The 14,267-nt window shown below is 41.6% G+C and overlaps 1 protein-coding gene across 2 annotated transcripts in view; it reads left to right on the top strand.

Annotated features, from left to right (window-relative positions):
• The first annotated feature begins 46 nt into the window (after positions 1 to 46).
• LOC146547783 (lysine-specific demethylase 6A-like) overlaps positions 47 to 14,267 on the top strand; it is a 35,207-nt gene continuing 20,986 nt past the window's right edge. For both annotated transcript variants that reach the window (XM_085265402.1, XM_085265403.1), the window contains exons 1-2: positions 47 to 614; positions 753 to 816. In XM_085265402.1, coding sequence (XP_085121528.1) covers positions 436 to 614; positions 753 to 816 — 243 coding nt within the window. In that variant the 5' untranslated portion in view covers positions 47 to 435. The remainder of the gene's footprint in view (positions 615 to 752; positions 817 to 14,267) is intronic.

A 14,267-nucleotide genomic window follows, 5' to 3' on the forward strand; every position in this document is an offset into this window, starting at 1 on the left:
TTTTGCAGAGCGAACACGAATATTTCAGATAAAAGAATAGTATAGCAGGGAAGTCATATGGTGGTATACACGCGCTCCCATTGGCTGGAGAGGGGCGGAGAGGGCGTGGCCAGAGCGGCGCGTGGGTTCGCTTGGGTGACACAATTATAACAACTTTATCTTCGCGGCCGAAACGCGTTTTATTTGTCAAATACTCACATCTTGGATATTGTACTCAGTTATTTGCATTCAAATAGCTGCACGATACCACTTTGTGATGAAAAATGTGACGTTTGAGGAGCTACCCGGAGAGCGCTTCTGTCCCCCCCGAAAGGATTTACTACATCGAATCGCATCTTTTCATCCCGGAGAAAAGTTTTTGATCGTTTCGCTCCCTTCAGTTTTCCTTCTTTGATTTGGCGGAGCGATCCGTTCGTCCCCGCGTCGCGATTTTCCATGCAATCGTGCGGTGTGTCTCTCGCCGCTGCTGCCTGCGCTGCTGCTCGGAGTCTCGGCTCGGCTTCTTCTAGTGGTGATGAGGGAAAGAAAATGGCGGCGGGAAAAGCGAGTGAAACAGAGGAGGACTTTCCGACACTGACAGCCGAGGAGAGGGATAGTTTGGCTGGGATCGACAGGTCGGAACAGTAAACCCATGCACTCACACGAACGCACACTTTGAAAATTGATTGTTTTATTTTGCCTTGCATGTCGATATTGTCCTCGAGCCGCTCTGCAAGTGATACTGAGCTGCCTGTGTTGTCTTCTGCTTGCAGCTCACTGTTTGGATTTCAGAAGCTTCATGAAGATGGCGCCAGAACGAAGGCCCTGTTGATGAAGGTAGTGAATCTAACTGGATGTATTTTGCAACCGAGCAGCACCCGGGTTTACGGGACTCTCTTGAATCTGTCATTAGTCGTGCATGGCGGTGAATTTGCTTTCAAGTGGCAAGCCAGTCTGAGTGGCCCTCTCGCTACGGAGACCAAGGCCAGCTAGCCGCAGCCCCTCTTAGCCAGGCAGCTAGCTCGCTAGTTAGCTACCCTCTTCCGATGAACAGCGACCCTGCACCTGCGGCTAACGCCGTCTCGCTGGCCCGCCCGTGTATCCGGCTAGCTACTGCTCCCTTCATTTGCCCGTAAAGTTAGCATATGTTAATGTTTTCCTTTTTCTTTTTTTTTTCGGAAACCGCCCTTCCCCTTTAGCTGAATAGCTATCCCATACAGCCCCGTGTACTTGTACCACTACCAAGACAACGTCGTCACGGATTTGTGTAACACATACTGGAAACGGTGCTGCACTATAATGAGTAAAGTTTTGTCACATTGAAATTGTGTAATTGTAGCTGCTAAGATATCCCTCCCACCCAACCTCAAACACATTGGTACTCGTATGTCGCGAAAACATCGGTGGGAGTAACGGAAAGGCTGTAGCTTTCTTCGGGGTGCACCACTGACGTTATTTGGTAAGGTTAGCTGGTGCCCGTAGCAATTGCATTTCGTCTCGTCTTTGGCACAGTCTGGAGTGTTTTATGGCATTACGTTGGCCCATTTAAAACACTTTCGGGGGGCCTGCTGCGCTCATTTGTGTGTGTGTGTGTTTGGTGTCCGCGTGAACGAGTTGACAAACGTTACAAGTAACGTTAATGGCTGGCTTGCCTGTCCAAGATGGCGGGACATGGCGGAGTGACACTGGTAGCTATATAACCTATTTGCCGTGAATATTTTTCGGACCCGTTCGTGTGCTCGCTAAAGCGTGGCTCGGGTTTTCTCACGGGTCTCGGCCCTCCGTAAAAACGTGTCCCTCTCGCTGACCTAGGTGGTGTCACGGTCCTTTGTTTACAGTTTCCATTGGCCCTGGCTTGGACTCTGCATGTGCTCTCGAAGCTGCGTGTTGAACAGGCACAGTCTACCTGTGTGCCTAACATGTCGCTTGGCTAACAAAGAGCAAAGCCCTCTCTTCTGAATGCATCGCAGAACTGTGGAAGATGGGGAGAAAGACAGTGCTGCTGACAGCTCGTGATATATTTTTTGTTGTTTTTTTGTTGTTTTTTTTTAGGGGTGGGTGGGGGATCCGTGAATCTTGTTCACTAGGTGGTGTGGGATGCCTGGGAAGTGTTCCTTTCGCGTTAGCAGCAGAACGCAAGAGAAGTCTGCCCTGCTTCCAAGCTGAAGGCAATTAATGCACAATGCTTGAACTCTCTTTCTTTGTAGTGCTGACAGACTGCCCTGTATCCATAGGCAGCTTCCCAGTCCAGCTAACTTAAAGTGTTAGCTGTGTCTTTGTTGCTGTCTACAACCAACAGACATGATTCAGAAACATTTTATATAAGCTAGAAGGGACCCTTAATGCAGGGTCCTTTCTAGCATACTGTTAGTTTCCAGTATTTGTGGATCTGTTAACCTTTCCCATGTGGATTTAAGGTTTGACAGCACTGCATTTGATTTAAGCCGGTTTATAGCTGTAATGCACAGCAAATTTTTACCAGATTGAGAGTTTCATGTGGGATACCGTTGTTGTCCATGCAGAAAATATGTACAAGTTTTGGGGTTACCTTATAGTTCTCTCAACTCCCCTCAAAAATAATCATCAAACAAACACATATGTGGTGGGCTCACGAGCCACTCACTTTAGCAATGTTCACTCATTTTGTTGCTTTCTGCGTTGAATACATGCGAATGATTTGGTGGGTTTCACATCTCCATTCCCACTTGCAGCTTATTAGTTCAGAACAGTAGCCCTGTCTGGCACTTTGTACTGGTCGTGTCGCTCGCGCTGTTGGTAGGTCTACTTGTGGATGGGAGTGGGTTTAACGTTGCTTGACAGAACTAGGTCATTGTATCACAACCCGTTATCGGACAGCAATGACGTAAATTTAGACTAACTAGGTGGAAGAGAAACTTTCAGCTTTGGTGTGTGCTTTTTTTTTTCTGTGTCTTAAGTGCGACGGTTGGCAAGATGCTTACAGCAAGGAGGGTCTTCGAGTGGGGTGTGGCTGATGGCTTTTTGGGTGGAGTTCATGTGCTCTCCTCAGTCCACACACACTCACGTGAAAGCTAGATATTTGGACGCTTCTTCTGTTGCGTCTGAGGCGCTGGCTGTGCTGCGGCTCTGAAATGGTTAAGGTCATTTACAGAGGACAGCTCTTTCCCACAGGGATTAACTTAAATAATGCTAGTTGCAGACATTTAACATGCTGTTTGACTGTTACATACTGGTTGAGTCATTAGCATGGACGCAGGATAGAAAGCAGCCACCATTCATGCTACACTTGGAAGCTGAATCCCACACTTCTGCCACTAAGTCTTTGTAGGACATTTGTTTAGATAACTGTAGACCTGAACTGAGATATTGGCCATGGAAGCTCATTGTTGCCTCGCATTAAGGTTGCTCTAGCGTCAAATCACTCAGTACCCACAGCTACTAAAAAGACCATGCGTTATCAGTCAGTAATTCCAGTCCCATCTTTCACAGCCATGTAATCAGTGATTGTCTCTATTAGAGCTTTTTGTATTTCCACTGAGTGAGTAAAAATGTGTCCACAAACTACTTGGTCTTATGATGAATAATGCCAAAAGTGGGTCTGTTATGCTCATTCCAGTTCCATATGTTTGTTCTTGGGCTGTAAGAGGTAGCTTTGCCTATATCGCAGGTCATGATCGTCCTTATTTATCTTATCTTGAGAATTGTTTAGTCTGAAACAAGTAATAGTACCTCCAACCTAACCCTCCCTTTAAGGGAACTTTCTTCTGACTGGCTTGCAGAATGTTAGAACAACAGGTTTGGCTATGATAGCCATATTAAGGAATATCCCCCGTTCTGACACATCGGCAGCAGCAAGACTGTGACAAAAATCTTTAAAATTGAGCATGTAGAACAGTCCGAAGCCTGAGCTCTAGGATCACTTTCATAAAGGCTGGTGATATTATTTAAAACAGAATATAAATGACAGAAATATTGTATTGCTGTATTGTAAAAACCATTCAAGAATTTTTCTTCCCGCCCTCCCTCCAGTAAATTAAATGTACTGCAAGTACAGGTACTTCACAAGAATGTCCGAATGCTATAAAAATGTTAATAATATTAACATATTAATACTGTTTTGAGCAACTGCAGGTCAGTTCAGTTGTTGGCAAGGTTGTGTGCAATGATGTCATACGCCCCTGCATGAATGAGGTACTCTAAATACCATGGTATTAAGAGTATGCCAATATCTTGACAATAGAGAAGTGGTCAACTTGTGGCTATCTGTGCAGGGCGGAGCCACACTCCATAGTCCTTAACATGTTCAGGTTCTTCCATAGTACTGCTTTGGTAGGTTATCTGGGTATTTGACCATAGGGCTGTTCGATATAACGATATATATTGTTTGACGATATAAAAACGTCTATCATTTCATTTTACACTATCGTTTGTTTCGTGGTGTCGCAAAATAAACTGTTTACGGCAATATTTTTTCATCGTTTTGATGGTCACTGTAGTGGCTATATTAATTTTTTAAGTTCTCTCTTTCTCTTATATTTTATATAACAACAATACGGACGGACAAGCGCCTGTTTTTATGCGTTGTTGTTAGCAACAATGACGGTAACAGCATCGCGTGTCCGCTTGTTTATGTTCCACATAAACCTTTCACAATAAAGCTCAATATCCTGTTGAGACTTTTCAAAATAAACTGAATCACATGAAAGAACAGATTATTTACGGATGAGAATTAAAAAAGAGCCGCCAGGTGCTAAAAAATAAACCTTAGACTCAAACGTTAGAACAGGCTTTTCCCCGCAGCACCATGTGTAATAAATACTCACAAAGAAAACGGTGGCCTTTACAACTTATGTCTAAAAATGTATAGTTTCATGCATCGGTTAAAACACTCGACTCCAGCTACATGACGCGCAGCTGGAAACACTTCCCGCAAGACGAGCTGCCCGAGATTCACAGAATTTACAGAAAATGTTACATTTTTGTGATTTATATCATTATTGGGACGATAGAATTCTTATATCGGGATATGAGATTTTGATCATATCGCACAGCCCTATTTGACCAAGTTCTCACATTATATTAAGTCATGCACTAGCTGAAAATAGAAGTTTGTTTTGGATATTTTTGTATGTGATGGCTTGGCGCTTATTTCAAGCTGATGGCACATTTAGTGCAGATTAAAATACAGCTGTGTTTATTCAATTCAATTCAATTTTTATTTATATAGCGCCAAATCACAACATAAGTCGCCTCAAGGCGCTTCATAGATACAGAGAAAAACCCAACAATCATATGACCCCCTATGAGCAAGCACTTTGGCAACAGTGGGAAGGAAAAACTCCCTTTTAACAGGAAGAAACCTCCGGCAGAACCAGGCTCAGGGAGGGGCGGCCATCTGCTGCGACCGGTTGGGGTGAGAGAAGGAAGACAGGATAAAAGACATGCTGTGGAAGTGAGACAGAGGTTAATAACAGATAAATAACAGATTTATCTGTGCACATGTTTTATGGAATCAAGCTGCATTAGTCTGAGCTGACGGAGGTGTTCAGTTAAAGACCATGTCTGTGTTGTGAGTTCAACTACATATGTAGGTTAAATAATCAATGTATTTATTTTTTTTAACCATCAGGTAGTACACAGCTTCTATATGGGTAACACTATGCATGTGCACAGGGCTCATTCACAAGTACTACTGCAGACAGTTGAGTATGCTCTACTTCGTTTTAGGCGCTAAAGGGGGAATGAAAAGTTGTTAATTTTGCAACAGTGCTGCTGTTTTTGACCAGGCAATCATAGTTGTTCCAGATATGGGTGGTTTTAACCTGGCTGCTCTAGCACAAATGTTTGTACCACTCATATAAAACCAATAATAAATTAAAATGTAACTAAATCGGAAAATGTTTTTATTTATGTGCATGCTGCTTTTGTTCTTTTTGTTGGGCTGCTGGTTTAGCTTACTGAGTTTTGCAGGTGACCCATGTGCCATAAGGCCCAAGTTCAAATCCGCCCTCAGGCCGTTTACTGTGCGTCTTGCCTACTATCCTGTTAAAGAAAGTCTGTAAGCCCAAATAGTATAGTTAAAAAAAGAAAAGAAGAAAAAGACTTTGACCATGTTTTTTTGAGGGGGGGGTGATTGTGGTCAAATGTTCAAACAGCAAGTTGCTACACGTTTGATTTAGCAGATCTGTTTATTTGTATTATTAAATATAATAATAAAATAAATATTTTAAACACCAGATGCTGTTTTTGACACAATCCTTAAGGATTTGTGTCTCCTCCTGGGATTGAAAAGAGGATCTTCTGCTTGTTGGGCAAATGTGTAAACCACCATACTATGTCTGATGTCTGCTTTCCAAAATGCGTTCACACGGAGTCATGTGAAATCACAGGTTATGGTATTTTATTTTATTTTATTTTTTAAGAGGACAGTATGTGAATACAATGTGGGGAAGTATTAACAGAAGTTTAAAAAAATAAATAAATGCAAGTGCAAAATTATGTCAGATTGTGACTGTGATTTTTGTTCATTTTTAATTAACTGCCTAGCTCTTATAGATACACTGTACTAAACTCTTGAGCCACCCCTCATTTGTTTTTATTTAGCTTTGATTGAGCCAGGCTAAAATGTTTGCAGTGGTTAATGTGATATATAAACGCTATATTAGCTGTAAAGCTAACACATTGTACCTAACATTATTCCTCATGGTCAGGCTGCTCCACAACCATTCTAACATTCTGTCAACGAAATATAATGTTGACATTAGAAATAAATGGCTATCATCATGTCTGTGACTTATACCCACTTTTTTAATAGAGACGTTTATTTACATGGGATGATCAAACAATAGTACAGGTGCTGGTGCCCACTACTGAATTTTTTAAATTTGTCTGCAGTGTAAATGGTAAATGGCCTGTATTTGTATAGCGCTTTTACTAGTCCCGCCTAGGGACCCCAAAGCGCTTTACACACCCAGTCATCCACCCATTCACACACTGGTGGAGGCAAGCTACAGTTGTAGCCACAGCTGCCCTGGGGCAGACTGACAGAAGCAAGGCTGCCATATCGCGCCATCGGCCTTTCTGGCCAACACCAGTAGGCGGTAGGTAGGTGAAGTGTCTTGCCCAAGGACACAACGACCGAGACTGTCTGAGCCAGGGCTCGAACCGGCAACCTTCCGATTACTAGGCGAACTCCCAACTCCCAACTTGGGCCTCGGCTGTAGTCTTGAATCTCTGTAGATTGAATAATTACACCAAATATTATTGTTCTTACTGTTTAATATTATTGTAGCAGTAGTGTTCCCTCATTTATCGCGGGAGTTGCGTTCTAAAAATAACCCACGATAGGTGAAATCCGCAAAGTATACAACTTTATCATTTACAGCTATTATAGATGTTTTAAGGCTGTAAAACCCCTCACTACACAGTTTTCTCACAGGCACAAACATTTTTACACTTTTCTCTCTTGTTTAAACACTCTCAAAGTTCAAACCTTGGTCGAAAAATCAGCCCAGTATTATAGAATGAAACCAAAGGCATCCACAGGTGCCTTTTACGGTGCAAGACGTTTCGTCGACATTGTTGTGTTTGTTGGGGAGAAAACGTACAAATATACACTACAGCACTTCAGAGTCACAATGCTAGCGATCGAAGATTTGTGTAAATTTGACAAGCTGAAACTAGAGCAGGGAGATATGACCAAAAACATTTATCACGATATACATTTGAAAATTTGCAATAACGATATGACTGAATATATAATTGACATTAGACAAAATACAACTCCACAACTTTATTAGTGCAAAAAACACAACAGTGTATTTTCAGTTAAACAAGCAGCTGTTTTTTTTTAATGTGCATTAAAGTTATATAAAAAATTAACAGTGAAAATGCAAATTCCTTGCTGACAGTTTAACCAAAAGGCATTTCCAGTGGAAATTGGCCGACATATCCTCAGCATAACCATGTATAATATCCACAAAACCTAAAAAGAGGTTATGCACACACAATACGTTAATATTATGTTGAAGCACAGTACTTATCACTCCGCGAGGCGCCTGCCTACGATAGCTGTAATGCTCCGACAATCCATCAAGCGGCGCGAGTTGGTAGCTTAGCAAAGTCGTACTAAAACATTTGACAGATTTCCGAGCGCCGTGTATATAAAATCGTTTCGAGGTCAGTAAACAACCAGAATTCATACATAAGGCACACGGGATTATAAGGGACACTGTCGATTTTCAGAAAAATCAAAGGATTGATTTTAAGTGTGCCATATTTTCCAAACAACACAATAATAACGACGGCCCGCTAGCATGCTCTACCAGAAATAGTGCTTTGTTGTGTATCTGACGGACGAAAGCTAAACCAGTTCCACACCACTGAAGTTGCAGCATTTTTGTAAACCAATTCTGGTTCATCTGCTTCATTCAACGATCCGCTTTCGCCCTTCTCATTCTCTGTCGCCGCCATGCTTTTTCTGCCATGTGTGTATGAAAACAAAGGCACTGCGCATGCGCGTTTTACCCATATTCTATCGCGATATTTCATTTTCTTATCGTTACCCAACATTATACCGGTATTACTGTGAACGGTATGATATGGCCCAGCCCTAGGTGAAACCATTCTGTACTGTACAGGAGACACGGCACGGAGGAGACTGACAATGGTCTACAGCCAATCAGGACGCAGAACACAATGCACTGTAAAAAAAACAAAAACAAAAAACCAACCAAACCAAAACAAACAGCATGCAAAATTGCACAAAAAATCTGCAAAAACAGCGAGGCTGCAAAAGGTGAACCATGTTATAGCGAGGGACCACTGTAACCATAAAAAGGTAAGGTTGTGGAATATGAAGGGACTAGACTATCCATTGATCAGGTAATGCTTTTAAATAGAGGTCTTGTTTTTTTTTTTTTTTGTAGCGTTAATGTTGTAACAGTTAGCGAGTGTTTTCAGACTGTTTTCAAAAGTGCTCAAATAGCCCAGTTTAACCTGCAATGGCTCCTGCAACATGTTCTGCTGCCATGGCGGGGATAAATTCATGATGAAAAGCAGAAAATCGGCTGTCACAGATGATAACTTCAAAAAGTCTGAAGATGCTAATGCATTCCCTCCTTGCAGCGCCTTAGCCCTCCAGAAACCTAGGGTAGACCCTAAATATTCATTCAAAATAAATGAATGAAAGGAAAAAAAAAATCCAGGACATTCAAAACCACCATAATTCAGCATAATATTCTTATTACCGTCATAGCTCACAGGACCATATCACTTTTTTTCTCCATCTCTGTTGAAATAACCATGGCCAGTCATTTCTGAAGAACTGAACTCTGAAATGTGCATTGATCTCTGTGATGAGTGGTTATAAATGTCGTCAGAGATTCTCTGAGATTGACATGTTTTTCTGTTGTTTTGTTTTTCCTCACATATCACCCTAGAGCTCAAGGATCAAGTTCATCGGGTGTCCACTGTTAAAAACAATTTTAAACCATGTTTACTCACTTATTTATGATCAAAATGCAGATGTGACTCTAGCTGCTGTGTAGAAAAACGATCCGATGTATGACGGCAGCTGAACCCTCCTGCCATTCATGCTCCAACAGTCAGCCTTTTTTGAAAGTCTTGCCTTCAGTGATCCCAAATCAGATGATCGTGTTACAAAGTATGATTAGGTTTTACTTCCTTAACTTTGGCCTGCAATAAACGTGCATCGCAGCACTTGCATTTTCTGTTTCTCTACTTATTCACTTGAGATTTTCCTCTACTTTTTCACCCACACATTTATACATTTAAATTTTGTCCCACAGCAACAACACAAATGTTGACCGTACATTTCTGGTACAGAAGTCCAATTGAGATGAGCAATGTTTTTTTTTTGCTTCTATCGTTTTATTTTTGAGTTTTTTTTGTAGCAGTTTGGTATCAATTGTAAAATGGAAGAAAATGAATATCCACGTTTCAATCTATTGTGCAATTTTAGAATGACTAATTTGTCTAGCTCCACGCATGTTGTTAAGACTGTAGGAGTGAGCCACAGTAGCTGGACAGAACACACAGACTACAAAAAGATCCCAGGTTGGATTTGAGGTTGCTGGAAGGTAACAGTGCTAACCACCACACCGTGAGACTTCTGCCACTCCTCTTTAAGCAAACATGCATAGAAATACAGTAAATAAGTTTGTACAATTCTAACAAACTTGAAAGTCAATATTTGGTGTGACCACTTTTATTCTTCAACACAGTCTGAACTCTCTTAGGCAGTTTTTCTTGTAGTTCTTTAAGCAGTCTTTAGGAACAGTTCTCCAAGCTCCTTGAAGGACATTCAAAGGTCGTCTTTGGATGTTGCGGTTCAGACTCTGGGGAGGCCAGTCCATGATTGATAGTGTTCACTGTGTGCTTTTCTGTCCTGGTATGCTTTTAATGCATTGGCAGCGTGTTTCGGATCAAGTCATGCTGAAAAATGTCAAATTTGGGTTCATCGCTCCATGAGACCCGTTGCCACTGATATTCAGTCCAGTTGTTGTGTAATTTGGCGTACTTTCTTTTTCTCCCTGTTTCCCTTCCTTCCACTGAGACCACTTGTGATTAGGATTGAGTGAACAGTAGATGATCTACTAAAGGGCTAGATGCAACTCTCAGGTCTTGTGTCAGGTCTTTCCTGGATGTTTTTCCTGTTTCTTAAGGACATGACTTTCAGATACTGTTAATCTGCTGTAAATAGATTTTTAGGCCTGTCACTTCTTCTTTTGGCTGTCACTTGTCTGGTTTTCTCAACGTTTTTAAGGACACACTGAAGATCATGATAAGATATGTGAAGTATTTGTTTTATAGCTCAAAACAAACAAAAAAACTCAGCTTTATGTTTGTCAAACTGTTATATTTGGCATTTTTCTTAGAGTCAAAGGAAGCTGAACAAGTGATGTTTTTGGAACAATTTGCTAGAAACAAAGTGCATAAAGATGAAATGTAATATTGGTTCTTTACAAAGTTATGTGTAGACAAAACACTGGCTAATCTCTTGAGTTAGGCATCTGAAAAATGAATGAAAAACTCAATGGAAAAATTTTGATAGAGCTTCAGAAAGCTTGGAGAATTATTACCCAAACCCAAGACTTAGTTGGTCTTGTTCTTGAGCAAGATCAAGCCAACTGACCAGCCAGGAACTGCAATCGGCAGATTTCCAGCATTCTTGGCCCTGACTGATGACCAGCTCATCATTCTCCCATAGGTGCATCTAGTTAATTGGAAGTTTTTCCTCCCTGGTCTGGAAAGCACGATAGCGTTGTTCGCATAATGCCTTTTGCGAATCACTTACCACCAGACTCTTAATGTTTTTCTTGTCAATAAGTTGTGGCGATGCAATTGGAACAGCTGCACTAGTGTCCATCTTCCATTTTTATTTTTTTCCTCTGCTTGTGGGCATCTTTCTTCAGTATATAAGGGTAGACTCACACTTGTATGTGTATGCTTCTGGAAGACTTGTAGCTTCAGTATGTGCACTCCCCGGACTGCTTACAGTACTGACAAGAACAAGTCCTGATGCATTTTCAGAATTTTGGTTTTCAAAGGAATTGCTAATATGAGTTCTGATGACATCTCCTCATTTTGAAGAAAAGACAGCAAGTAATTTATCTGCAAGGCTGAGATTTAGAAAACCTCATGCTTACATTTAAACTACAAAAATAAGAAGTCTTCAGACGTAGCCAAACGTGCTCAAGTATTATTGCTGTAAATCTGTCCTCGGCTGTTGTCACTCTTCACATTTTGCTCTGTTTTTCTTTCCCTAATGGTGTTTGCTGCTGCATTTTCTCCTTCGGTCTTTCATCACAATGATAACCGTGTAAAATAAAAGCTTTTGATTACATAACTGCTTCTTGGAAATGGCAGCGCTACCCAACAAAGGCAAACAGAGGTCCTTTTTCAGTGTGTTTGGTAGTTATTTCTCCATTTAATAGCTGTGGTTGAACTGGCCTGTCCACAAAGACGAGAGATAAAACATTCCCTCCTTCTGCATGTGCTTGGAAGTGCAATCTTAGTTTCTCTTACTTGAGCAGCTGGCTCTCCTCAGCTCGGAGTGGCAGAACGGCTGCCACGCTCGGTGTCGAGCACCAGCTGGGCCATCTTTGATGCGATCTCAGTGTGGCACCAAAGAAACGATGTGCAAGGCGAGGTCACGGGTTGTGTTTGTTTGCCCTGGTGCAGCAGGGGAAATGGACAACATGTGCTTGATTTTTTTTCATGGCTCGGACTTCCTTCATGGTCACAGTTAAACGGATGGATAACTGGAGAGCAATAACAGCGAATAGCCCGTTTCTGACACAATATCAGTGCATAAATTGTTATAATTACCTCCATGGGTACAGCGTGGGCAGATAGGTGGAGAATTTTTAAAATTTATTTATTTAATTTCACAGAAGTGGCTGATAAATCTTTTATTTTGTGAAACTTTTGCGGTCAGTCAACTCCAAACACAGTGTTGAATCATTTGCTGCTGGAGCTGCTTTACTAATTTGCTTTCAGTTTTCCAGTAGTGTATTAATAATAGGGCTGTGCGATATGACCAAAATCTCATATCCCGATATAAGACATCTATCGTCCCGATAACAGTATATATATATATATATCACAAAATTTTAACATTTTCTGTAAATTCTGTGACTCTCGGGCAGCTTGACTTGCGTGAATTGTTTCAAGCTGGGCGTCGTGTACCTGGAGTCAAGTGTTTTAACAGATGCATAAAATAAAACATGAATGTTTGTTATCATCTTATCTTTCTAATCTTATCTAATCTAATTCTTTTCATGTCAGTTGATGTCTATGATGATATAAATCGAGTCATTATTTATGCCAGTTTTTAAGGTCCCTGTTTTCTCCTGAGATGCAAAGTTGTAATTTAATTTTTGGTTAAAATATTTGATTTAATTTTTAATTCTGACCAGTCAGAAGCTTCAGGTGTTATAGAAGAACACAAACTAAATGAAAAACTGAATTCTTTGGTCAGTTCCAAATAAATAATGTAGATAAAACTAGAAGTTAGAATTACTAGACACCCTGCGATATGATGAAGTTGTCATTTTTACATTTTGCGATATGATGACTACTCTTGGTTGCTGGGGATCAGTCCGCCAGGGCCTTCTGTTCCTGGTCACCGCCCGGAACACATTGCACCCGACCCCTACGGCGCCTCCTGTGGGTAGTGGGCCTGCAGGAGGATGTGCCCATGTCCCTTTTTCAGGCTGTGCCCGGCCGCCCTCGGGCACCCTTCCCAGGCCTGGCTCCAGGGCAGGCCCCTGGTAACCCTGTCCCAGGCAGGGTGAACTGTTCCCTGGATCTTTCACTCATAGGGGTCTGAACCTGAGTCTGAACTCCTCACCCTCAGAGATGGGGTGAGGAGTTCAGCCATCCGAGAGCGGCTCAGAGTAGAGCCGCTGCTCCTTCACATCGAAAGGAGCAGTTGTGTTTTTGGGTTGTTTTTTTTTATTTTTTTTTTTTATGTAGATGTAAGGAGGCTTCTGTTTTTACTCGTGTGATCGAGCCGTTAGCTTGCTCTAAATTACGAGCTACAGTTGACAAGCTAAGTGTGTCCAGTGTTGGATGATTTGTTTGTTTTTTGGGTTGAACTGATTTAATGCAAGTTTGGTCAGCTGACTTAGGTGCATGAGATTAGCTCTCTTGTTAGCTCTCTTGTTAGCTCTCTCTCTAGCTCTCTCTCTCTTGTTCATAGCATTCCAAGTGTTTTCATTTATTTAATAAAATATCAGTATTTGGTGTCCAGGACTGCAAAGTCTTGTTTGATGTGTACAGTAATACTGTTGCTCGGGTTGTCATTAGCATTGTCCATTGTTATTTGGTCTTTTTCTCACTCACACTCCTAACATTCTGGTGTGTACGGCATCAGCAACCCAAACATTAGCTGCCAGCCTATCCTGACGTGGCTTTATTCTATTCCAAAAGCATGATTGGCTCAGCTCGGTTCAGCGCTGTTCTTATTGCCATTGGCCTTTCCAGATGTCTGCCAAAACAAGGATGGACTTAGTTCTATTGACTTTATATTGACCATGCCTGATTGTTATCATTTTATCTGGTTTCCAGCCCTAATGTACATATGCAGTAAATGTAAGGGCTAAAGACCTCCGGCAGATGCGGAGCTCAGAGTCGGCGGCCTCTGTACTCCCACAGGCCGGAGAGATCTCTACGAGATATACTGCAAAAGCTTTCTTCTGCAGCAAGCTGAAATCCTAACATGATATTTATCTGCAGAAGAGATTTTGGAAGCTGACGTCAGCCATGCTGTGACTTTGTAAAGT

Source organism: Mchenga conophoros, linkage group LG23 (assembly GCF_057382185.1).
Source record: "Mchenga conophoros isolate Kocher_MC1m ecotype Shallow Benthic linkage group LG23, M_conophoros_male_GT1.1, whole genome shotgun sequence".
Taxonomy (NCBI): domain Eukaryota; kingdom Metazoa; phylum Chordata; class Actinopteri; order Cichliformes; family Cichlidae; genus Mchenga; species Mchenga conophoros.